The 26550-nt window shown below is 39.6% G+C and overlaps 1 protein-coding gene across 7 annotated transcripts in view; it reads right to left on the minus strand.

The window, feature by feature from the left end:
• arhgef28a (Rho guanine nucleotide exchange factor (GEF) 28a) overlaps window positions 1–26550 on the minus strand; it is an 83617-nt gene that overhangs the window by 35446 nt on the left and 21621 nt on the right. Inside the window, exons 5-28 of one of the 7 annotated variants that reach the window (XM_021321045.2) lie at window positions 25122–25311; window positions 24028–24214; window positions 23489–23558; window positions 22085–22131; window positions 20473–20545; window positions 14361–14476; window positions 13989–14257; window positions 13714–13888; window positions 13507–13603; window positions 11962–12057; window positions 10903–10945; window positions 9517–9618; window positions 8257–8380; window positions 5768–5903; window positions 5633–5688; window positions 5483–5543; window positions 5180–5315; window positions 4984–5099; window positions 3554–3700; window positions 1514–1764; window positions 1308–1433; window positions 1106–1223; window positions 755–1009; window positions 564–640 (exon numbers count right to left, since the gene is read on the minus strand). In XM_021321045.2, the coding sequence (XP_021176720.2) occupies window positions 564–640; window positions 755–1009; window positions 1106–1223; window positions 1308–1433; window positions 1514–1764; window positions 3554–3700; window positions 4984–5099; window positions 5180–5315; window positions 5483–5543; window positions 5633–5688; window positions 5768–5903; window positions 8257–8380; window positions 9517–9618; window positions 10903–10945; window positions 11962–12057; window positions 13507–13603; window positions 13714–13888; window positions 13989–14257; window positions 14361–14476; window positions 20473–20545; window positions 22085–22131; window positions 23489–23558; window positions 24028–24214; window positions 25122–25311 (3068 nt within the window). Of the gene's footprint in view, window positions 1–563; window positions 641–754; window positions 1010–1105; window positions 1224–1307; window positions 1434–1513; window positions 1765–3553; window positions 3701–4983; window positions 5100–5179; window positions 5316–5482; window positions 5544–5632; window positions 5689–5767; window positions 5904–8256; window positions 8381–9516; window positions 9619–10902; window positions 10946–11961; window positions 12058–13497; window positions 13604–13713; window positions 13889–13988; window positions 14258–14360; window positions 14477–20472; window positions 20546–22084; window positions 22132–23488; window positions 23559–24027; window positions 24215–25121; window positions 25312–26550 lie in introns of all 7 variants that reach the window. The other 6 variants (XM_012871463.3, XM_021321056.2, XM_021321050.2 and 3 more) reach the window with 6 other exon arrangements.

Below are 26550 nucleotides of genomic sequence, written 5' to 3' on the forward strand. Positions count from 1 at the left end.
TTTCTGGCTGAGTGAAAACGTTTTACAGGTAATTTTACAGTCAGTGGATGTACTAACACTATCAACTACTAGGAAATTAGGTGCTGAAATATTTTACATGTTATTCATATTAAATATATATATATATGTATATATAAGTATGTGTATATGTATATATGTATATTTATGTATACACATATGTAAATATATGTTTTTGTATATTGTTATTTATATATTTATAAATGTTATATATATATTTAAATGAAAAATTAAAATGCTAAATATTTCAGCACATGACTTTCTCAGTACTTGATATTTTTAGAACATAACATAAAAGTATATGGCATCTGACATTTTAAAAGTCTTAAGCCCCCCCTGAACATGAGAAAATCCTCGTTATTCGATGCTGTAGCGCACATATTCCCTAGTTACTGGGGGGAAATAGGGAGTACCAATATGGCGGCTGGTGGCTTCAAAGCGACTCGTTCAAACAGACGCCGATTAGCACTCCAGTGTATAATATAGCTCAGTGCAACAAGCTTATTGACCTCATGACATTACAATAACTAGCACTGCAAGCTCACCACAGTAGCAAATGTATATTTCTGGTCTTTTTCTTGGAGGAAGATGAGTGCATCTGTGAGGAGGAGTGCCAGGACATCTAGGACATGCAGAAAGCATTGTCACAATTTCCAAATGGAACTCAATTTTCATTATAGTAACAGAGACCTATTATTGTGCAGCAGCTATCAGCCGGGCATTAGAATGTTCTCACCCTTTAGACGACCCGTGGCGGTCTTCCACAGCAGCATGCCCTGGTATCTGAGGGTTTGACCCGGCCCCATCATGTCCTGCTTGCGAAAGGCGAGGCCGCTCTTCAGCTTGGCGCTGCTGCGGTTCTCCATGCGGTTACACACTTCCTGTAACCTCTGGTGGCGCTCGTATTCGCTGACTCTCAGGTCCACAGCTGCTATCACTTCCCGAATGTGGGCCAGAGCTTTGGAAAGGTTGCCATGCTCCTCTGTGTCCTCTGGAAGGTCAGGAAAGACCACATTTAATCAGACAGAAAGATTTGGTTTCCTTGTTGTCACTTGGATGTAACAGCAGAGGGCAGTAGACACCTAACCTTGAGTATAGTGTAGGATCCTCTCAAGCAGCACTGGGTACTTTGTGATCCTTTGGGTTACCAGCAAAATGCACTCTGGGATCTCTCTCCGTCGCACCAAGGAGTTATGACCTTGTTGCTTAAAAAAATATCGGATCTTAATACATAGCATTTAACTAACCTGAATTGTAATGATGCTAGTTGAGGATTAAGACAAGAATACCTTAATGAAGCTTTGAAATCTCTTGTTATGCAGCAAGAGATCTTTGAAAAAGCTGACTGCTTCATTGTGATGACTGCAGAACTCTCCGTACACCTGCTTCATTTTTTCTCCGTTCTCTTCCGAAAACTACAGACAAGTTTCATTATTGCGCATTGGAATCTGCTTATTTGATGAGCACAAAGGCGATTGCCAATAGCCAGGCTAACCTGTTGAAGCAGGATGTCTCCGATTTGTTGTATCAGGTAGTTCCTGTGACCCTGGGGCTGCCCCGAGCTCTGGCGCCGCTCCTTCATGGCGGCGAAGAAGGCGTGGTGGAACCCGAGAAGCTGGTCCAGACAGGGAAACACTCGCTCCACAGCTTCGCTGTCGAGCTGCACTTCTTCCTTCATGCCCCGCCGGAAGACCTCGGCCATGATGTGCAGGGTCTGCAGGTGGTGGAGCTCAGTCTGCATCAGCTCTGTGTCGGAGGGTCAACAATCAACCACTTGATCAACACAACGCTGAGCATCGTTGTAAAGTAAAAATAGGAAAGAAATTGGAGTGTATTTGGATTCAGAGCCAATGAGTGAAGCCTTGCCCTACGTTTAGCTCCATCCATCCTCCCATCAAATTTAACCAGCTTCCCTGTCCCTGCTGAAGAAACCCAGCCCCACAGCATGATGCTACCACCACCGTGCTTCACAGTGTAAACTTTGGGCTCTGACTCATGTAATGTTAGTTTTCTGCCCACAGTGTGATTTACATATAACTTAAAAAGTTCAGCTTCGCTTATATCTCACCAGAGAATTTTCTTCAAAGATTTAAGTTTTTTAATCGTGGTGGTGGATCAAACGTCCAGTGTCCCATTGAAATGCAACATACGTTAACATTACTTTATGAAATAAACTCACATTGAACGAGGTGACTCAAGCTGTGTGGTAATTAGGTATTTTAAAAAAAGAGACTAGATTAAAAACAATTTTTACATTATATGTATACCCCACTTTGTAATCCAGGACGGAATCACTGGCAGCTTTGCGTTATACATTTGCAAAGTGAAAAATGTGCAGGTCTCCTCTCTGCTCTCTTTGCTCTGACTGCATGCAAGGCTTCCAGGATGAGGCAGCTGCCTGTGCCTGTGAGACAGTGCTGAGGGAATAGGGAGACCCCATACAGCTCTAGCAACGGTAGACAGATTGCTGCTTTCACGTGATGTTGCTAAGTTGGCAAAAACAAAGAAAAGTCACTAAATTTGTTTCTAGTTGCTTTTTTGAATAAAGGTTTTTAGAGGGGTCTAAACAGTCCCCAAATATGAGTCGCTATGTAAGAAACACTGGACTGAGAGTAGAGCAGCGTGTACTAGCCACCAGTAGACACTAGAAGTTTCACATCGAGACAGACAGGAGCCGGAAAAGGGTTGTTGTTTTTTTTTTTTTCAAAATAAAGTAAATTTTAACATCTCGCGATATTCAAATTCATTATAAACTCTGCTTATGATTAGAATAAGTGCATAAATATACAGTTGTTATACTATATCATATGCTTTAGATAGTTTTACATTTTCTATTCATTCTGAAAGTGTGGTGGCTTTTATTTTGGTGTTGTGGTGCGCCACTATCAAATACAGGAAGCGAGTAGCAGAAACCTCACTGTCAATAGCTCTTCCCACCAAAGATGTGAATCTCTGCAGCTCCTCCAGAGTAACTATGGATGTTTTGGCTGTTTCTCTGCTTAATGCACTTCTTGTCTGCCCTGTCAGTTTAGGTAGGCCATCCCTTGGGAGGTTTGCAGTTGTCCCATACTTGTTAGATTTTCGAATGACGTATTAAGAGCACCTTTGTTACATGTTCATAGCTTGGGATAGTTATAAAATCTGATACTGCTTTGAACATCTCCATAGGTTTAACCCTGACTGGTCTGTTGTATTCCTTGGTCTTCATGATCCTGATTGGTCACTAAGATCACAATTATACACATATCAGAATAAAGGGGGGTGGATGCAAATGCTGGCCAGACTTTTTATATTTTCCATTCCTTCCATTTTCTTCTATTTCACAACGATGCACAAATAAATTTATCTTGGTTTGTCAAATGAAATTACAATAAGACGCATTACAGTTTGTAAAGGTTATGTGTGTATGAAGGCTTTCCCAATGCACTGTATGTGTCAAGAAAAGAAAACTGCCTGTGCCAAATGTTACTCAATCTGAACAATTATGGGATTACACCAAATGAGAAAACAAAACATTCCTTTGACGTTTGCTTACCATAGATAACGTCCTGCCTCTTGACAGCTCGTTTGTCTTGCCTCTTGCAGAACTTGTGCTCCACCGTCAGACTCCATGACTCTGCCTCATACTCCGCAGAATCAGCTAATATGTCACTGTAAGTGTGAATATATGAGTCCACACAGTCTGAGGAGAGACAAAAGAACAAAATCACTTTTGATTAAAAAAAAATTAGTTTAATTAACTGTCTTCGCAATGTCTTAAAGACAGGGTTTTCTGCTTTTATTTCTTTATTTTTCTCTATTACTCTTCCCTGTCCGGAAACAAACAGCCGCATTTTGAGCAAGCATATGCAAAGAAATTCAGTAATAGCAATAAGTTATAAAGAATCTGGGTTTTGGTTTTCAAATCCTTATTAGTGTGAGTTTGGAATAAGCAAAACCTAACAATATGGATCTTGCTCCCCTTGCTTCCACAGCAATGTCAAACTGAATGAAAGATTTTTTTACCATCAGACATATATGCCAAAACAACCAAGCGTGTTGATAGTCAATACATTTTTGAAGTCCAAATACCATAATCTCACTTTTATGAACATTGAGATTGACTAAAGTTTAAGTTCCCCTAAGAGGTGATACGTAAGAGTGCATAAGGAAACTTTTCATATAAAGATTAAGAGTTCCATAGATTAGGACTTCATCCATAAAGCAGTAAAATATTTGGACTTTTTTTCCCGACTCTGATGTAAACCCTGAGTTACCACAAAGGATTCAAGCAACCACAGAGAAATAATTACCAGAGAATTCGCAAATTTTTACATTAACTTTTAGAAACTGATTATTTCTAACGTAGTGGTTTTCTGACCAACATTGACCAAGGTTTTGGTTGAACAGCCTGACGGTAAGTTGCCGACAGGAAACTCCAAAATAGGATCTTTGTTTTGATGTGTCAGTGTTTGCACCAAACCCAAGAGCCAGGAGGTTATGCTAACAACAACACTCTCTGGGGTCGAAGGTTTTTTTAAAGCAGTAGGACTTAAAGTTAGCTATTTTCCAAACAGTCAGACAGCGGTTCAGTGTGGGTCGCCTTTTGGACATCTTAAAGTTAGGGAACGGATCAACAATCTCTAAACAATATATTCAAAGATGGCTTATTTACAGTTGCTAATTATTAAAATGTCAGCACTGTCCTCGTGTTAAAATAACAGTAAAACCCTGTTTTACAGCAAATGATTTTGCTAACAAACAGCACGGCTTTACCTCTGCTCCTTATAGCTATACTGTATTTAGTATTTTGATTGGTGTCCATTTAAATTTTTAAGAGAAATCAGAATTCGCCAACATTTGTATTGGCCGCTCAAGAAATTACAAAAAAGCAGATAAAAAAATCTGTGAACTTTGACTGGTGCATCTCTAATCTTTGTTTTGCTTTTTTTATATTTTCAACTACAAGTCTTACTGCTCTCATACCTTCTCCGAAGGTTGACTCATTAGAGGCAGAGGAGCCCGGAGTTGGCAGGAGCTCCTCTGAACGGCTGCTTGGCTTCAGGGCTTCAGATTCTGCCTCTGAATTCTCGCTGAGCAGACTGTATTGGAAAGCACAACATGTGCACATATTATAGCTATGATCACACGAATTTATGTACAAGGCTGATTGATCACTGACCTGTCACTATTGGGTAAGCTTCCAGGCAGAGAGCCTGACTGTGTCACAGCCTCCTTCCTCTCCTTTGGAGTAAGGACGGGTTGAGAAACAGAAACAGGGATCATAGAATGGGGAGAACTCTCTCTCACTGTGAAGTCTGAGGTGAAAAACAAACAGAGGTCTATTGTTATATCCACACACAAAAAAAACACCAACACAGATAACAACCAACTTTCTGCATCAATTAGTTAAATCGGTAACCTGTATGAAAACAGCAACAGTAAATCAAGTGATATTTTTATTTGAGAGCTGAAATCTGCTCACTCTGTGGAAGCGATGCTGTCTTGCTTTTCACCGCCGTCAAGGCATACCTATCCTGAAGTTTCTAAATAACGTACAAGAAAATCTGTTTAAAACTCTGATCAGATGAATTGTTTAGAATAAGCAGAAACAAATAATGAAGAGCGGACCAACCTTCAAGCACGGTGGGACAGACTCCTTACAGCTCTTATGGACAATAGTAGTGCAACCTGAGGGAGGAACATTAACTTTGGTACATTAACTTTCTGTTGGATGAATCCTGCGCATTTGAATTTAACTTTCACCCACCTGAGCAGTGCAGAAGGTCCTTTCCAGAAGCTGGTTTGTCACACACCACACACGTTGTCGACCCTAAACAGGAGCCCGATCCAAACCGATGGCCATTCAAATGCCTATCCTTCCCTTCTCTGTCCTTCCCTTTCCCCTTCGGAAACCATGCCAGAGACATAGGTGTCAACAGTGAAACCATAAAGACATTTATACGCACACCTATAGTATAATAGTTGGATTAAATACAAGCTTCAGAGAACGTTTTGTAAAGTTTCAACTTGGTGAGTTGAATATTCCTCGTGTCCGCAGAAAAAAAAAAAGAGGCGCGGGGCGGACACAATCTCCGCCTCTTTCCAAGGCACAAGAAAGCAAAGTGTAAACAACACACTGAAATCGGGAAGGGTTTCCAGCCTCTGTGCTGACTCAGCAACACAGAATAATCACTGAAAGGAACAAGGCTGGACACCATGTTTGGTCTGTCGTTCTGACCTTGAGTTGTTCCCAGAACTGTTTCCTGGTTGGGTCTCCCAGAAAGCAACTAGACAATAACTCAGCTCATACCGGAGACTGGAGCTGGGAATTGCAATGTTCCAACGTTTTTTTCATGTAGCTTAAATACTAAAAAACAAAACTGATACTGAAACCATAATTTATTTATTTTTTAAATACAGTGCTCTTGGTCAGCATCGGTAGTCTGAATAATATTTGCAATGTTTTGTTTTAAAATTTGACATGAGACATTTGTCAATATTGAGTCCCAATCCACAACTTTAATAAAGTTAATAAATCCCATGCAAAATATATGCTTGAAAGCTCTAGCTTTGAAGTTCCATTAAACAGCATACTTTATTTCATCCTTATTAGGTTGTCTACGTTGGTATTATGATAGTGTCATACCCAACTCCATCACTAGTTAATATCCAGAAAGGATGGGCAATCTTGAGTTCAACAGTACATGTAATGGGATTTTTTTTTTTTTAAGATAAGACAAATATGATAAAAAAGGATTTGGAAATTCATCACAATCCTTTTGGATAAATTTTGGGCATACAGTCAGAGCCCTACAAACACCCACGGGACTCAAAAACCAAAGTACTCATCATCATCAGGCTACTTCAGCACCAGTTACATTAGGGCGAGTTACTACAGCACTAAATGTACAGACCTCATATTTTTCCCATATAACTCAAAATGTATAAGTTTTGATACAAATATTTCTGAGACCTCTACCTCTTCAACAAAGTCAGTATTTGTCTGACATACAAGAGAATATATTTTACACACCCTATGTAAAAATGCAGAAAACATGAGGAAAATGAACTTTTTTGGTGTAGTGTATCAATTATGATACAAAGAAAATTTTAAAGCCTGATGTTTTTTTATTATTATTATTATTTGAAGCATCCAAATAAGATTTTCTTTTTTAAAAAGGTGAAGTTTCCTTACAATTACCTGTATTGGACTTTAAAGGGTTAAATCTATTGACGTTTATTGGTGTTCAAATAGAACCAAGCTTGGAAAGAAAATCCAAACAGCATAATTAAGAATCTGAACCGCAACATCAGTTTTTGGGGTTTGCAGACATCATCAATTAGACTTTACTGTTTTCACAATTCTCATAATAATCTTTTTCTTCTTTTTTTCTACCCAAAAGAATTAAACCATATCATTATTGCTAATGCTTTGTTCCAGGCACTGCTGTATGTCAGACCTGTTTTTATTGACAGTGACAAGTAATTCATCCCAAGGACAGCCTTAATGCTGCACCAGTTCACCGGTAATGACTATTAAGTGAGGTAGAGACACTTCCTACAGCTACAGTCTTCAATGAGCTCACCTCTTGCTGCTGCTAACAATGTTTTTCACGTGTAGCAGTTTGCTGAAGTGCTAAGCTAACGGTAGCATCTTTGCTATCTGTTTTGGTATGGCTTGTTGATAAGTCATATTTCAAGATGATTCCGGTTTATCTCGAGGGGGCAAAACAAATCCAAAAAAAAAAAGCAGTTCTACTTCTTCATAAACTTTGCTTTTAACATCGCAGACTTTAGAGCAGCTCTCTATCACACCAAGAGCGCTATGAGCTCAGGGAGCAGAGCAGGTCACATGACCCAAATAGACAGGGAGGTGACACAGCCAATACAGTCTCTCTTTCACTGTGATCTCCATTTAAAATTATTAAACACTTAATTGTTCGGGTAAGCATAAACCTCGTAGACCAACAAAATAATGTGCATTCCCAATAATACAGTTTAGTGAGATATGCACAAAAAGATGGTGATCTGGTTCACTTTTTTATTATTTGCTGTGTAAACCACAGCTTGCTATTTAAAACCACAGGAGCTCCGCACATAAACATAACAGACAGTGCAGCAACAACAGTTATTATGGGTCTAGTACCTATTATCAGGGACTCTAATACTGCTAATTTTAAGAATAACTTGATTGGGATTCTAATTTAATAGTTTGGATCAGATCAGGACATTGTGCTTTGGGGGCAATGGGTTTACCTTGTTCTTGTTGCGTGTGCTGGACATCCTGTTCTTGAGAAAGCTGAAGGTACGAATGACTTTATACTTCTCCGACTCTGCCTTGGTCGGTATGTTACACTTTTCCAACTCTTCCTCTTCAATTCTGCAGCGGGGGAAAAAAAAAACAATAACAAAAATGCCAGAGATTCTTAGCCCCAGTTTCGAAGTAGATAATTGTTACAAGGCAGACTCAAAACTGTCGCAGATTTTTATTTTTCCCTAGGAAGCAAAGAATACAACAACGTCAAGCAAAAAAAGGCTGCTTTTGAGATAAGTCCCTATGCATATGAAATGCATCAGGTTAGTTCAAGCTGCAAAGGTTCATCCAAACATCTGAAGTTTTTTTGGCGCAGAGCATTCCCAAGGAAATACTTAAAGGCAATGCAACGACATTAAAGGAGCAATAAGCGATATTTCACCACCAGGTGATGCTTGAGCAATGTCTGTAGACCAAAACAAGATGTATGACAAGCCTCCCCTCTCTCTACCTTCACTCCAGCTGCAACCCGGCTCCTCTTTTCCCCTCCACTTCTCACCCGCCGCCTCCTATGCGCATTTGCAAATGATAAAAACAGCATCTCTTTTCAGAGGAACGTGTCTAGTTGAGAAGTAAGTAACTGATAACTTTATAATTCTATTAGCAAGAGAACATTTTGATATGCTAGGGATGCTCTCCGCCATGTTGCTCCAACGCTGCGCTGCTCTGATGGTGGTATTTTAGGGCAGGGAGGGGCTAAGCCCTGAGTGGCAGCTGTTCACATGTCCAGGTGGCCGGCCCGGCTATGTAAACCAGAGACTGGAGGACAACACAGAGAGATGCGGTGTGACGTCATACCACAGTCTATCTGGAAAAATTACATTTAGTTCTTCACGTCACTATTCTTTAGTTATTTAGCTGCCGTTCTTCTAAAATAATGACATTTCGCTTATTGCTCCTTTAAGCTTCACAAGAATCCTTTCGTTAGTAAGTGAAATGTAGGAAAATGGTGTTCCTTCTCTGCATTGCTGCAAAGTGAAAGAAAGTAACCATTAGTAAAGGTGTTAAAGGCTAAAAACGTGCAAAATGGCAAAAGGTCTCTGGTGCATGTTACAGAAAAAAAAAAGTTATTTTAAACAAATCTAAAGCCAGATGGAGAAGATGCTATCAGTTGTTTTGTTTTTGTGGGTTTTTTGGGGTTAGTTTCTTTGGCTGCGGGACAGTCAGGGAGAGGTCAACAGAGGTCAATCCCGTTCACATACTCTTTGAGAAACTCAGACAGGGTGAGATGCTGTAAGGACTCTGCCAGCTCAACGCTGCCCTCGTCATCAGCGGACTGGGCCCGTTTACGGAACCTAACCTCTCTGAAAAACACATGGACACACACAATGAGGCTTTGTAACTGCTCACGAGAAGCCATAGACATAAAGAACATGAGCTTAAACTGCAAGCCATTTAAGCTCAAGGTCTGACTGCTAAAAGAAAGAAAAAGAAAAACACCAGCATCTCAGGTAAAGAGGTTGATCTGTGATCACAGCATCATTATTAACTTTTGCAGCCAGTCTGGGATCCTCCTCTAGGACTAACTACTAACTAGTTGTCAGGGAGGAGACGGATGACCTTGAATTATTTGAGCTAAACAGTGAGGTGAATATAAAGTAAAGTGGTTTTATTTGTTCCAGCAACAAGTGAGGTTTTTACAGCTACTAAGCTGAGCTCACAAGTCAGTCCTATGACAAAAAGATCACTGAAGGTATTCTGTGGCACAAATACAAAGACAGGGAGACGCAGGTATATGTATGTTACAGTCTGCATTATCTAAAAACCAAAGAATAAAACAGCAATAACAACAGCAGCCGAGTTTAAAGAGAGCTCATTGTCACCAGTCACACATGATCTAGTAGGTTTCCTACAGCTTTTTGATTTATAGAGCCTTGCAAAGGAATTTACACCCTTTGAACTGCTTCACATTTATGGACGAGTTGCAAAAAGTAAGCTATTATTGAATAAAAACAAAAGCCACAAACAGACCCGTTTACAGGTCATTTTACGGACACATGGAAAACAATGGAAGAAAGTGTTTTTGGTCAGATGAGACTAAAATGAACCTTCTCTGACTATGTTTAAAATGCGCTGTGCGGTGGAAAATTAAAACTGCACATTGCAATGTAGAAACCAGCGTCATGATCTGGGGAAGAGACAGCTAAGACGGTCATAGTTGATGGGAAGGTAGATGGAGTGAAATACAGGGCAATTATTGAAGAAAACCTGTCAGAGGCTCCAAAAGACCCGTGGAAGATGTTCAACTTCCAGCGGAACAATGACCCTAAACATACATCCAGGGCTTTTATAGAATCTACTAAAGAATGAGTGGAAATTTAAAAAAGAAACTGTTGTTCAAGGATGTTCTCCATCAAACCTGAGTATGAGTTGCTTTGCATGGAAATATAGGCAAAAACTTTTTTTCTGTATAAAAGTTTTTGCTATGGCTAACATTCTATCTGCGGTACTTGAAAGTTGTGCTCTACTTTGTATTGGTCTATCACAGAAAATCGCATTAAAATACAGTTATGCATAATTAAAAGTTCAATGTATGTTGAGAAAAAGAACAGCAGAGCAAATAAGATTCCAGTAAATAGAATAAGCACCTTTTATCATTAGACTGCTCTGATATGCTGGAGGCTCTTTGTTCTGTGGAGAGAAACAACAGAAGAAGCCGTTAAAGTCATTGACTGAAAACCAAGAAAGTCCCAAAAAGACATCAAAATAAAAAAAAAAGACTTAATGCTTTGGTCACTGTGAGTCTTCTACTGGTTCAGATTTGAAAGCAATGGGTTAAAAATGGTGGTTAGTTCTTTGTAAATAAAGAAAAAGTGCTTGAACTTGTTCGTATGAAAAGTGATCTGAAAGCTGCTATGACAGCTTCATCAACAGAACAAATAAATTTTGTTCAGAATATATATATATATATATATATATATATATATATATATATATTTTTTTTTTTTTTTTTTTTTTTTTTTTTTACTGTACACATCCAAGATTACAAAAAAAATCCCAGAGAGGCACAAACACACTAATGATGTTGGCACTGTTTTATGTCAATATCTTTCAATTCCTCTCTCACCTAACACACCTAAAAGTTTACCATCTTTGACAAGCATTTGCTCACATGCATTTATTTTCCATGTTTGGCTGTCATTTATGGAAGTTAAGACAAAGAGGCAATTGATTGACTAAAAACAGAGTCGAAGCAATTTATAGAAATAATAAAAAAAAAAAAAACAGATCAGATTTATAATCTGCCCTGTTTCTGGCAATCGAACAGTTTTGATCTAAAATTATGTATTTTTAAGGTTGTTTTTTTAAATATTGGCTTGATGGTCTCCTAAATGCCTGTAGTTTTTATCACCAGGACAATGTCTTTGATTTTTAAAACATAGGAATTAGGCAATGAAGTGAAAGAAAGAGCTAAAATAGGATGTGAAGCCCAAAAGCTACTGAAGGGAATGGTGTTGTCGGTTAGTAACAGTCTATCACAGTTTGCTCTTTGCACAGTGTTTGGTAAGTCTAAATATAAATCCTGACTCTTCCGTCCTCAAGTGTTGCATCCCTTACACACGCTCACACACACACACACACACAGGTAGAAGTGCTATCAGTGACGGCTGGGTGTGGTGCGGTGGATGCAGGTGTCCAGTACTTACTACCAGGGTGGAGCAGAGACAGAGACAGGGTGGATTTAGACAGAGAGAGCGCCTGAAGGAGAGATCGGCTGTGGCTGACACTGTGGAGAACGCCATCTACAGGGCACAGTGGACAGAGGGCTGCTAACACATCCACTACAAGAGGAGCGTGCAAGCTATCAGCGTGTACAGTACAGTCAAGTTCGAGCAGCGCTACGCAGTCGGCCATTATGCAGCTGTGTTTGTGTCACTTGGAAAGCATAGGAAAAAAACGTATTTTTTTTTCAGAAAAATTAACTTTTCTATTCGTTTTCCTTGCTGATACTGTACTTCTTCCACGTACAGATGGCAGACAATTATGTTGGCAGCCCCCTCGTAAAGACGTGCAAAAATGAAAATAAATTCAGCATTTCATTTAGTGGTTTAATGTCATACTGACAAATGTTATAAATTCCAAAATTTGACTTTTGAACATTTTATTCACTGATGAAAAATAATCTTATAAGAAGAAACAATTTCGAACCAAATTAACAGTGGAACAAACACTGGTTTCCCTGCTGTTAAACACTTTGCAGCAATCTCCTTTGCCACTTATGCAGCGAGATCTTTCGCCGTCCCTGTTTTGATGGCGTTTATAGATCCATCCAAGATCCTCTTATATTCTCTTTTCTCTTCAATCTGCAGGTTTTCTAAAAAGCTGGTTTATAAGGCTTTGTTATACAAAAAAAGGTTAATTCTGTGGTGGTGAAGCATTTCACTTTGATGATTTGGTCATATATTTAGGATCTTTCTTCTTTCAAAATAACTATAACTAGTCATTTTTAGTATAGTTCAGCAGATTTTTACTTAAAATCTCCTGGTAAAAGGTTTATACGTCTATACTCCTGGAAAAAAAGGAGGAACATTTTGGTAACTTATTAAATATATCAAAAACCTTTTTCAAAGATTATCAGAAACATTTCCTCGACAAACTAAAGCATCAATTGCAAAATGTCGTAATTACATTTATTTTCAAGAAATTGTTTTTTAATCCTAACAGTATTATTTCCGACACTGAAAACATAAACCTAGAAAAATAAAGATAGGATTTTTAAATATGAAACAAAATGCAATAAAATATTCTTTTTCATTTTTACACTTCTATATATGGGGTGCCAAATACGTGAAGGACTTTTTATTTATTTTTCCAAGTCCTCACAAACAGCACTAATTGATGTTCTGGAGTTTTGTACAGTAACATCCTATTGCTAATCACAGTAAATACAGTAACTCCAGGAAAACAACCACAGCACATTACAATTATTTCTCAGCTTTAAGTGTGCTCCTTTTCTTGGGAAACGAAAGGAATGCATCTTTTCAAACAGAACACAGACCAACATGAACTTGAACTTGACTCTACTTTAAATTAGTGCTAAGACAGTAGCTGCAAAACGAACAGAATATGTAAGGTTATTTCATTAGTGAAGGAATAAAACAGGAAAATTATGAGAGCGGAATTTATTAGTGATGTGCTGGACTGAAATTCTCTGGGTGTTGTGTGGACTGCGTTTTACCAACCAGGGCTACCTTCTGATGGGTGGTTGTCCCGGGGACTGCGACTAGGACAGAACTTTGAGTACGAATAGGAATAAGAGCGCAGTCGAACACCTTCCTCACTCGAGTCCTACGCAGTGAAAAATAACTTCGAGGTTAAAAAAAATTACTAAAAGAAAAAAAACGATGCCACCAGTAGGTGTGAAAATATTTCCATGCATGCGGTACTGCTAAATTTACTTTGGAGACGGGCTCGCATGCTGAGGCCGACTGGCTCCGGGTGCAGCTGAGGTCAGGAGCTGGACGGGGGGTTTCTTTCTTCTCTTCACTTTTGCCAATATCTGAAAATAGCCGGGAAAGCAGAGACTTTGGCACCGGAGCTTCTTCCTCACTGTCCACTTCCAGGGCCACCAGACTAGGAGAGGGGAGAAAACAATAATAGAAAAAAAAGATCAGGAGTCGCGCACATAACGAACTCCGGCATGTAGAGACTGCAATGAAAGCAAACGTAACACCTGATGTCGCAGGTTTCCATCGGCGGGCTGTCTCTGTGATTGTTCGGCTCGGTGGAGGGCCGACGGCTTAGCCTCGTGAGGGCCCGATCGACTGGTGAGAGAGAGAGCGAGCCAGGTATGGAGGCAGGGAGGAGATCTTCTAAGTGGGAATGGGGTGGAGGGGTGTCAGTGGCCAGAAGAAGGTCCTCTGGGTCCCATAAACTGCCATCGGTGCCCGTGCTGTCACTTGTCACGTCATCCACTTTGAATTTAACGTCCTCTTCACAACTCTGATGGTAAATGAAGACATTTTAAAAAGAGGTACAAAGCAAAAACACACAAAAAACAAAAAAAAACAAAGGTGAGGTTTAATTGAAAAAGAAAATGTACAACCTGAGTCGGCCGTGCAAGGCTCTGATTGCTGCCGTTGATCATGGAGAGTAACGAGTCTGAAGCACACGGACTGAACTGGTTCTGAACTTCAATGTTCTGACTGAGGTGCCCATTTACTGAGGTAAACACATAGCAAAATCCCATTACACCTTCAGTATGCTTTGTTATATCTTCTCCACATATTTATGCTCACTCTTTCTATCTGGGCATGCCGGATTCTTGTTGTTATAGAGAAGAGGGCTTTATTAGCGGAGTGCTTGGTGAGAAACGACTTTTAAATAGTACCAATTCATCACAACTTTAGCTAAGGCATGGATGTCTGTTTAGAGACGGCAGCTTTCGGAGTGACCTAAAATAATTTGACAAATTACCCAGGCAAAAAGTTTGTAAGAAACACACAGAGAAACTTTCAAATGCCAAACTCAGATAACAGATTATCAAAAATGTCACAATACTGGACTATTAAGACATATTTACTTCTCCTGGCCTGTTAGCTCTTGCTTTATTCTGGTTCGGCATTTCCTTCAATTTTTTTTTTTTTTCAAACCACAACGCATCTGTCTTTCTTTACACAAATGACAAGGCTTAGAGAAAAGAAAGGGAAATGTGATGAGCTGCTGCATACCTGCTCCTGTTTGACCTTTAAAGGATTGTTTTCATAAAAACCTCCACACATCATCCTCACCGACAGGCCATGTGTGTTTCATGAAAAAAATAAGGTGGATTATATTGACTCGCTCTGAGTCAGAGCCCTTTGCTGTGCTACATCTGCTTAATGTTTAGGATCGTTCTTCTAAGATAAAACGGTCAGGTCTTAAATCTTGAAAATACGATGACTGGCTTGTCTTGCTATAAATGATATACATTCCGTGATAAAAATGAAAAACCGTAGTACTTACACCGAAAATTACAAGCACATTTTGTACATTTAATAAATTAACCCACCCAGTTGCACATTTCTTTGAATCTGAGTATGGTATTTTTAAGTAAGAGTCTGATAATAGCGTATTTCTCAAAGCTAATGTACTAGCGAACACTTTTCCTTAAACATTTTCAACACAAAATCTTGATAAAAAGTAAACATTGGCCTGTGACACCTCTGTTTTTTGTTGTTGTTTTTTTCTGAAGACATCCTAACTATGTAGATGTCTTCTTAAGCTTAACACAATGCTGGTTTTATTATTACAATTTGCATATTTTTTGAAAGTTAGCTAACGTTAGCACAGTTCTCAAAGCTAAAATGCTAATCGAACGCTTTATCTTAAGGATTTAGCTTAGAAAAATGATGAAATGTAAAAGATGTGCTGAGTTGCCTCTCCATTCTTGGTATTAGTGTAAAACTTTTCATTAATCTCGACATAATGTGAACTTTTACAGTTAGATTATCATCTTCCCTTAAAGCCTGGTAATATTGGCATATTGCTCAGTTAACATGCTAACCACATACTATGCATTAAAAGGGTTCAACATTTAAAATGTGATAAATTGTAAAAGTTGTGTCAAGCTAATGCTGTTGTCTTAGTAATGACATTATTGTAATGCAAATATGTGCAAAAATGCAAATATATACACAGTTTAACATAAAGAGTATTTCTATCATGACAATTAGCATTCTCATGAAGCATGATGTCTCTTGCATATCTCTCAAAACTAGCAGCAGACTTTTTGACCTAAAACTCTACAAAAAAACATACCAATTGAGTTGTGCTTTGTTGTTGTTGGTGCCTTTTGTTAAGTTTAATATAATCCCTAAGAGTCTACTAAATATTAGTACATAAGTGATATGCTAATAAAATATAATCAATATCAGGTTCACCTATTAAGCTTTAGTTTAATCATGAAAACATAAAATAAATATGATCTAATTTATCACTTTAAAACTCATATTTAAAAATTAATCTTTAGAACCTAAATAGATGTATACAACAGCTGATGTGTCTGCCTCACCTTTGTCACCAAATGTGCATAATTATATAACTTAATAATTGTTTTATATAATATAATGGATGCTTTAAAATGAGAAGCACTTTTGTAAAATCGACATTGACAAAAAGCTTAATATGTTAAGAACTACAGATGAATTTTTGCTGTAGTTTTCTTTTTCCAAATGTATATATTGATAATTTTTTTTGTTTTGTTTAGTTTTCTCGAATCTAGTTTTGATTTCATCCCATGGACAAGTGTTGACTGGCAATTAGGAGATGTTGAGGCCCTAATGAGTAAACACAGTTAAAAAGTCACCAAAATGTCAGCAGCATATGAGATTTGAATCCCCATCGATTCCTTAAAAAAAGGGAGAGAGGGGATTCATTCCTTAAATTCGTTTAATAGTCTGTATAGTAAACCTTTATGTTTGAGGTCCAGTTTTAATCACTCTTCTGTCATGTCCTTTTCAAAACAGAATAATATGAAAAGAAGAATCCAGGAGAGATGCTGGAAATGAAGCATCATCTGTTATAAGCATCAAAGAGAATGCTTCATTGAGATCACATTTTTAAAATAACAAATATTAGGATTCACAAGATTTTTCATGCCAAAAGGTAATGGTGCACAGGCCATAGATCTCTAAGACAGTGGTTTATAGGATGTTTGTTCTGTCTCTGCTCCAGCTGGACCTTTATTATGGTTAAACAATGATACCTCATAAATCATCTAATGGATATTAAAAGCTTAACAATAATATTGTCCATCCATCCTTCCATTGTCTAGTCCAGCTTATCCGTGCAGGGTGGCCGGGGGCTTGTGCTTATCTTCAGCGGTTGCCATGCTAGTAGCGGCGTACCTCCTGGACAGGTCACCAGTTTTGCACTTCCAACTTCAACAAAAGAAAATTTAACTTCCAATAAAAACAGACTTTTTTTTTACAACTTCTTTTCATCCAGAAGTAGATTTTCTGACTAACTAAAGATTATAATAAAAATATTTTCGGTCATGACTATTTTTTTCAGCTCAGAAAACATTAAACCTTAGTGCAACTAGTTGACGAAGACAACCTGACTTTGATAAACATGCTGGAAGTAGTTTAAATCTGCGGGTGCCATGTAATACCCAAACACATGGGGTGGATAAAAACCTTTAAGAAGCATTTTAGGTTATTGCATTCTTTATGAAGTCACTATTGTATAGATTTGCATTTTGACAAAGACGATGATCTTTTTTTAAACATATTAACTGTTGTCTCTTGGTGAAACCGACTCACAAACAGCGGGTATAAACCTGGCTGGCCCAAAGCTCAAGCAGTAGCAAAAAAAAAAAAAAAAAAAAAAAAAAAAGTTTAATTGAAAAACAAAAACTTCCTGCCAGATTTGCAGTGGAACTACCCATTTCAGAAACTGGTAAAAATGGACTTCCTTAGACGTCTGAGGGAGTCGCCTTTTTTCCTGTGACTCATGTAGAAAAAGCAACAGAAAGCAGCCACACTGCGTTTTCTCATGAAACTAATAAAGCAATGCATTTTTTTTTTTACATTTTGCAAATGGAAGATTTATTCAAATGTGGGTACCTCAAAAACAATTTCATGTTTTACACACGAATTCCTAACCATCATAGTAACTGGTAGACATGTTTATCAAATTCTAAAAAGTAATGTTAAAGGGCCTCAGTGGATCTATGTGCAATGACTGAACAAAGCCTGTAGTCCAGTATTTGTACAGTTTATAACTACGTGTGCCGTGGCAGCATATCTGCAGGAGTGGTAGAATAACAGTGTGGAAAATTGCCCTGTTTGATGAGTGCACTTTCCACCCAGCCTTTGATGTCGGAACCAGCCAAGGCTGCGCTAATGTAAAGGAAATCCTGGGCATCTCAGAGGCATTTCCTCTCTGCTGCTCTCACACAGTAAAGACACTGGAGTTCAAACACACAAGAGCAGATGGTTTATATCCAGGCTGGCCGCTAATTTCTCCTCTTTTCAATGCACTATAAACGTGTTCACAGTCCTTTACCTTTCACGCATTCTGTCGTTCTGCAACTACACAGCTGCAGGTCATTTAGGTTACAGTCTTTGCACAGCTAGAGAAAAAGGTTGCTGCCCGTTCTTCTTAACGAAAAAATACAGTCAGTAAGATTGGTGGCATATTTTCTGACTGTCAACAATTGATTTGGGGCAAAAAAAAAAGTTTGACTGGGCCATTTTAACACATGAATATGCCTGAATTCAAACCACTCTATTGTAGTTTTAGCTGTAATTGTCCCCCTGGAAGGTGAGTCTGGTTTGTCAAATATTTACACTGCAAAAAGGGAACTAAAAGTAAGTAAAATGGTCTTGAAATGAGTGTATTTTTCCTTTATTTGAGCTGTTAAATAAGATTATCTGCCAATGGAATGAGTATGTTTACCCCTAAAATAAGATAATTAAATATATTACACTTGAAATAAGATGATGGAGACAATTGTTCCTATTTTAAGTCCAAAAACCTCATTCCACTGGCAAGTGGCAAATCTTATTTACCTGCTCAAATCGAGGACAAATACACTCATTTCAAGACAATTGTACTTACTTTTAGTTCTCTTTTTGCAGTGTAGCTACATCCATCTTCTAAGAAAATCTGAGCAGCCTTTCTGACCCAGCAAAAAAAAAAAAACATTGCTGCAGAATAATGTTGTCACGACCTCGTTCTGTACGAATGCCGTTTTTAGGGTGATGTGCTAAAATGCTAATTTTGAAAAGATTTTGCAAGAGAGTTAAAAGTTGCATTTTCCGTTAATTTTCCACATTTGCAAAGAGATTTGCAATGCAGTTAGCTGATGTTGCAGGACAGCGGCTTTGCCAGCAAAGTTTTTTTATAACGGGTTAAGTTAGATGTGTTTTATGCTTGAATATTATAGGAACATTGCAGCTTGGCAAAACCACACTGTGTTAGGATGAGAAGACTGTTCATAAACTAAACAGTCTAACTAGAGACTAAATATCGGTTGCTGTCAAAACAAAAGGCAACCTGATCATCACCGTTGGTGCATCACAACACTATTCTGGAATAGCTTTTAACCTAAAGCCTGAGTCTTTCACATAACATCCCACCATATACAATGGCGTCCGTGCTTGTAGCTTGAGAAAATGTGAAAAAGGCTTGACTGCCTTTGCGATGCATTGTGCATACGCCGCGTCTTCATCTTCCTGCTTTTGTGTTTAAATCCAACCACATGCACAGACATGAAAAAATCCTAACTCCGTCCGACCCGAAGGCTGGTGACAGATTAGTCTCCGCTGGTAGACGGAACGTCACGCCGCCTTGCTCCAACAATAACCGACACGCGCTGAGTTATGCCGGTGAACCCAGAGAAACTATTATGATCATCCTAGCAGATCTGGGAAAAAAAACAATAACTCTGGCTGCCTCGCGCCGATGCAATAACAACTAAAGTGTTCCACTAAACACTGAGTTTGATCAGCTAATGCAAGAGAAAAGGGGACTCTGCGATGTTTTTTACTCAGAAGAGGCGCGTTATCTCAAAGCGCGTTGTCCAAACTGTCAGCAATTGCAAGCCTTTTAGTTTATGAACATTCCAGCTCTGTCATGCAGACATGAAGCCTCTGCCTAACCGGGGACGCTGGGGGATGGGATGGCCCAGCAACAACTCCAGGGAAATGGGGGAAGAGAGTGTGGGGCGCATCACCCAGGTCACAGAAATTCTGAGTGGGACAAGCCTGACCCCATTCCCGTCTTTGTCCAGATGACAGGGCAGATTCCCGCACTGGCAATGGAGTCCGAGTGGGACGCAAACAGAAAAGGCCTCCGAAGTTCTCAGATGACTTAAAGAAAACTGCCCCTGCAAGTCAGACAGGCGTGCGTCTCTCCCTGCGTCTGTGAAACAGCAACTATATTGATTTCCAATGATGTGATTCAAAACAGCAGTCCGCCTGCATGTTGTGCCAGTCCTAAAAAGGATTCCCGTTGGCTGCTCGTGTGCTGTTCTTACACCCCCGCCGCTTTCTCCTGCCACAAAAATGTTGTTGTCTTCTTTTAGGGCGAAACCATTCGTCATTTAAGACAGATACGAGAATATTGTGCTTAAATAACAGAGTGGGGGGAAAAAAAAGTACAGAGTTTGATGAGGCAGAGAGAGGGATAAATACGGATAAATCATTCAGAAGTAGTAGGAGAAGAATTACCAGACAACGAGGATGAGTTTTCCTCTTCGCTATCAGTGTCGATTAAAAACAAAGTCGGCTGATCCTCAAAAATCTTAAAGGAAACAACAGCAAACATAGTAAATATAACATAACATGCGGTTCAGGGATGAGTACACATTGTCTCTTTAGTGCTTTGCAATATTCCCTTTGAATTTCCACATTTTGCTACATTACAACCTCCAACTTCACTGTGTTTTATAGGGATTTATGGGATAAACCCAAACACAGTAGTGCATAGTTAGAAAGTGGAAGGAAAATGATTATTTTACCAAATGTTACCAAAAAAACAACAACATTTGTAGCATTTATATTCACAGTTCTTTAATCCGACACTCACAACTAAAACCCACTGCATTGACTGCAATCAAATGTCTTTTAGTCACCTAAATAGAAAACAGAATCTAGCTGTGCTTATACATCTGGACTTTAAGGAAGAGAAGTAAGAAGTCCTGTTTAGGGGAAGAATGTGTTCTGATGGAGACTCGAATCAAACGATTTTGGCCAAAATGCGAAATTTTAAATGGGACGAAAAGCTGACATTGCACATTGCTCTAAACGCACCATCACCGTACTGAAGCATGATGATCTGGAGATGATAGGAAGATCTGTTTTTTTAATTTATTCAAAAAGAGAAAGCTCTCACTTCTAACTAAATAAACAAGTTAAATACGAGTGTTTCTTATATTGCCTCTCGTGGTGCAGGAGGTAGGAGTTTGTCCTGTAACTGGTGGGTTGCTGGTTTGCACCCCCGCGTCAATCGTCTCAGTCGTTGTGTCCTTGGGCAGGACACTTCACCCTCTTTGCCTGCTGCTAATGATCAGAGAACCTGGTGGTACCGATCGTCTGGAAGCCCCACTTCTGTCAGTCTACCCCAGGGCAGCTGGGGTGAATGACTGAATGTAGTTTAAAGCGCTTTGGGGTCCTCAGGACTTGATAAGGGGGTATACAAGTACAGCCAATTTACCATTTTCTGAATTTGTGCACAGGCTACTTTTCATCAGTATCCCCTGTGCCTAATGTAGACAGGCACGGATGGATAGGATGGACGGAGGTAAATACAGGGCTAATCCTGGAAGAAATCTGTTAGAGGCTGCAACCAGCAGGGAATGACCCTAAACACACAGCTAATGTTGCAATGGAGTGATTACGATCATAACATATTTGTTTCTTAGAAGGGCCTAGTTAAAGTCCAGATCGAAATCTAACCAAGAATCAATTGCAAGAATAAAAAAACTGATATTCACTGACGCTTTCGAAAGATATAACTGAGTGGTAGAAACATAGCTAAAAAATCATTCTTTAAATCTGCAAGGATGATGAACATGGTGATTCTTTAAAGTATTTACACAGGGGGCTGAATATGCATGCCACACTTTTCAGATTTTTGAGAGTAAAACATTTTTTTAAAAGCATTTGTGATGATTCACATAAAATACATTGAAGTATAATTGCTGCAATGAGGGAACGTTCTAAGGGCATAAAACCACTCGCAAAGCACTTTAAAGGCAACATGGACTAACAGGTTTGATTTAAAAAAGCCTAAATCTCTCTTTTTTTGTACCTTTTGGGACATTTTTGATTGAATACTCACATTGTCCGCCAGCGGATTTCCATCTACATTAAGCTCCTTGCTGAAACCTGTGCCAAAAAAACCAAAAAGACAAAAAAAAAACATTCAACAAAAAGGTGTTGCATCAAACACCTCCCTTTTCCTTTAAAACCCAAAAATAAGTTGTGCAGAGAGGACGAGACGAGGGCTCTCTCCTAGCTACTCAATCCACAGATCCAAAAGCAACAAATGAGATGTTTTGCTCGTCCAACGCAGCTGGTCCTGAGAAAGAACACACACTCCCTGCTGAGAAGTTGTTATTTCAAGAGAATTAATGGAGGGCTGCAGAAGTCGGGACAGGGTTAAGGTCAATACTGAAGTATACTTCCTGCCTGCCTCCATGAGTCGATACCCCCATCAGCCATCTCTATGGTAACCAAGAAGAGTGGCCCCCAAGTTAAAGCCAGAGATACAGAGCATGTTTGCTAGACAGATAAACGAAGAATAACCGATCCAAATCTTTCATTGTGTGGGCTTTCATACCAGCCTGAACATGTCACTCCCAGGGAGGGTGGAAAAAAAAAAAAAAGGGGGGGAAACAATCGACTCGTTTTCTGTCTACGCGCAAAAGGACGACCAAACAAACGTGCAGAGGACAACTCCTTTTATGGCATTTGTTAAAAGTGTTTTATTATTTTTCTTTCTAGTCTCTTTAGATTGTAAGTGATGGATGTCAGACGAGCCCAGTGTTTGCACAAGTGAATCCGCGGTTGTTCATTTCCTGCAGCCCCACAGTGAAGCCTGAGCGCTCACGTGGCCGCGCTGAGGCTTCACATCGCAGCCGTCTGTGCCTGCACAGAGCAGGGCAGGACGCCGGCGGTACAAGCTCTCAGGCTAATAGTTAGCGGGACTACTCTGGAAGCCTTTGATTAGTAGGTATGACACCTCAAACACATATTTAGTCCGAGTGACAGAAAATATTCTGCTCTGTTTCCCAGGGCTGACAGCTCTATGAGAGGAAACGCCGTGTACACAAATCAGAGATCCTCTAAACACAGGAGGGCGGCGCCGAAAAACCGCTTGGAAAACGAACGGACGTCAACGTGAATCTGTGTCTAGAGTTACGTGTCAGATAGTATATTCATCCCGACACTTATTATACTCCAGTGGGAGGAGGTCTGCCGTTTCTTTCATACTTGTGGTATGGGTAAACACATACGTGAGTGGATTGAACAAGAAGCATTTTCCCATAGGGTGTAGGTTAGGTCTTCAGAAATTCTGGAGAACTCAGAAGTCCCTGTCGAGTGTTTTGATAAAGTTGTTGATTCGATCAATGCAAAATTACTAAGGCTTCACGTCAGAGGCAAATGAGTCTGAGGTTAACAAATCCACAAAGAAAACAATACCATTCATTCACCCAAAATGGGAAAGAAAAGCAACACTTACCTCCATCATTCAGAGGAGCCTCTTTTTTGTGGCACTTGTGTTTCCGTGCATCAGCTCTCAAAAAGTTCATCTTGAACAGAAACACATTTTATTTTTTATTAATACTCCCATAAACACAGCTGGAGATAGGCACCAGCACCCCTCGCGACCCCACAAGGGATAGACGTGTTAGAAAATGGATGGATGGATGGATGGATGGATGGATGGATGGATGGATGGATGGATGGATGCATGGATGGATGGATTCTCCCATAAATTGCATCATTTTTATGCTTCTAATGCTTGCCACTTGCTGGTGCTATAATACCCATCCTTGTCTTGTCAAATTCACCGACTGCATGTTAGGGTACGCAATAAGATAAGTAACAAATTTAAATATTTAATTTAAAAAAAGGCTATTTTTGCACCTTGCTTTATCTCCATGGCAACAAAACAATGCAACATCCAGATTCTTCATCTACGGCAGTCCCGCATTCAGGAAAATCCAAAGTCAGAACAACGAATCAAACGTAAGGTGTTCCCCCTCGGTTTCCACCCACCTGTCTGCAAACGCCGTGGTCTTCCAGCCTTTCTTTTAGAAGCGTGATAGCATCCTGGGGGCATCCAGGAGCCTGTCGCAGAGTAAGGAAAACCGACTCTGTTCCTGGACAAAACCTCAACATGCAGGAGCTGTCAGCCCACAGACAGAAGACACCTGGTAGAGGGTCGACGGCAGCCACTGAGGGGCTGATGGGGAGATAGGAAGAACGCAAACAAGAGCACATATTGAGTAAAAAAGTTAGTGGGATGTTAAGATAAAGAAAATTTTGAATTATTTTAGGCAGGCTTGTGTTGAGTAGTTAAGAACTACCAGTATCTAACTTTGTTCAAGACATCTACTATTGAATTTTAATGTATTCTTTAGCAATAGAAAACACTGTATTATGGCAGGAGTCGTTAGCCTGGTCCTCAGGATCTCCTGTCCAGCATGTTTTGGATGTTTCTCTGCACTGAATTAAATGACCGCATGCATGACCTCCAGAGGCATGTTAGTCGCCCATTTATTTAATTAAGTCAGGTGTGTGGAGGCAGAAAAACACCAAAAACATCCAGGACAGGGTTCCTGGGAACCAGGATTGAAGACCCCTGTATTACGTTGTTTTACTTCTCAATTTACTTCTCAATTAAAATGTAGCTTTGTTACATTCTGCCCTCCCAAATGCAGACTATACATTTTCTACTTCTTCTGCATTCACTGATTTCAGCAGCTACATTTTCAGCCCAAATGCCCTAAGGTCAGCTGGTCCAGAGAAAAGTAGTTTTTGTCCTCTTCTATTAAGTTGAGCTTTAATTTCTATTTACACTCTGATTGCTGCAGAGGTCCCTGGTGGTAGTCTTACTGCTCCGGGGAGAAGCCCTGCCTCATTACAGCTCAGGTTTTCACTGCCGTCTGTAGTACTTGTTTTGCAGCTTCAGAAGACTCTCAGCTGTTGTTTGTTGCCGACGCACCGAGGGATTTAGCCAAGAAAGTCAGGTTTTCTTTCACTGAGGCTCGACATAATGATAGCGTTTACCTCAACAATGTGCGTTTCTCATATGTAAAAACATGTGTTGCGGAGATTAGGAAATTTCTGCGCGATAATTATAATCTTACACTGCCAGGTCCCTGAAGGTGGAATGAAGTCCGTCCCTCTGAGCCAGCTGGAGCGGGGTTTCTCCTTCCTCATTGGGTAGGCTCAGTAATCTTTGACCCCCAGTTTGGTGAATGAGGAAGCGAGCGAGGTGGACCAAATGCAAGCGGACAGCGAGGTGAATGAGGGTTTCTTTGGGGCGATGTTCAGAACCTACAGAGAACAAACACAATAGAAATTGAAATCAATAATAATTTGTTTTTTAAATCTGAGCTAAATTTCAAATCGTTCTATAAACAAATTCATGTTACATCGACAGCAGCAAATGATTGCCAAAGTATTCTTGCTTTTTGAACTTTTTTACATTGCAACCAACTTTCATGGATTTTCTTTTCATTTAACCTTTAACAAGATGAAGCAGACAGGAAACTAGTTCTCACTTACAGTGCCAGCCTGGGATGGAGTTTTGTGTTTGCAGACCAAGACAGAGTAGTGCATAATCGTAAGATGAAAGATTTTCCACGTATTTTGAATAAACAATACATCCTTTTCCTTCAACTTGACAGTTTTTTCAGTAATTTGTTTAACTATAGTGCATAACTGCCCTTAAAATAGGTTAAGGTTTGTGGTTGTAACGGAACAAAATGAGCAACCTTTGCTGCGTCAGGTGTACGCATCATTTGCCATGCATGTGGGGAATGTGTAGTAATATCACGTGGAAAAACAAGGAACGAATGATGTCAGGTTCAAACAATAAATCAGCCGCATTACTACCCAGAAAAACTAGATGGTTTCACTAAACTCACACCTGCTGTGTGAGTCCCTCAGCTGCTGCTCACTGGAGTATGAGCGACTGTAAACAGAGGGTATGTTGGCCCCTCGACCCTGCAGAGATGCTTTAATATCCTCTCGGCTGGCTAATATTCTGCAGTGGCAAAGAGCAACGGCAGCCTGGTAAATATTAGGCACATCACAGCTTCTTTTTAATACAACCTATCCAAATATCTATATTTTAATTTTCAAGCTCGAGATAAATGTGTATTTTTAAAAGATTAATAGCAAGTAAGTCTTTGAAATTTTAATTGATGCACAGAAATGAGCAAAAAACAAAACCTCAGATGAGAAGAGAAACAAGCTGAAATGTGCCATCAGCTCCACAATAGTGCTGTTAATTGTGACCTAGATCCGTCCAAACTGTGGGGAGATAATACAGCGCTTGGACTTTATGCAAAGGTCAACCAACAAGAAAGTCATTGTCAAATTGTTGTTTGTGCACACAGCGCAACCTGGAAGCCACGCTGTGGGTAGGGGTAGGGTGGACGATTGGGGCGGAGGGGGGGGGGGGGCAACAGCTACTTTGCATCTGCACCTTGCTTGTGTTTTGCATGGACATTTGCTTTTTTCTACACAAATTATCACCATATCTACACAAGGGCTCTTTGTGTCCTACAT

Source organism: Fundulus heteroclitus, chromosome 8 (genome assembly GCF_011125445.2).
Source record: "Fundulus heteroclitus isolate FHET01 chromosome 8, MU-UCD_Fhet_4.1, whole genome shotgun sequence".
Taxonomy (NCBI): domain Eukaryota; kingdom Metazoa; phylum Chordata; class Actinopteri; order Cyprinodontiformes; family Fundulidae; genus Fundulus; species Fundulus heteroclitus.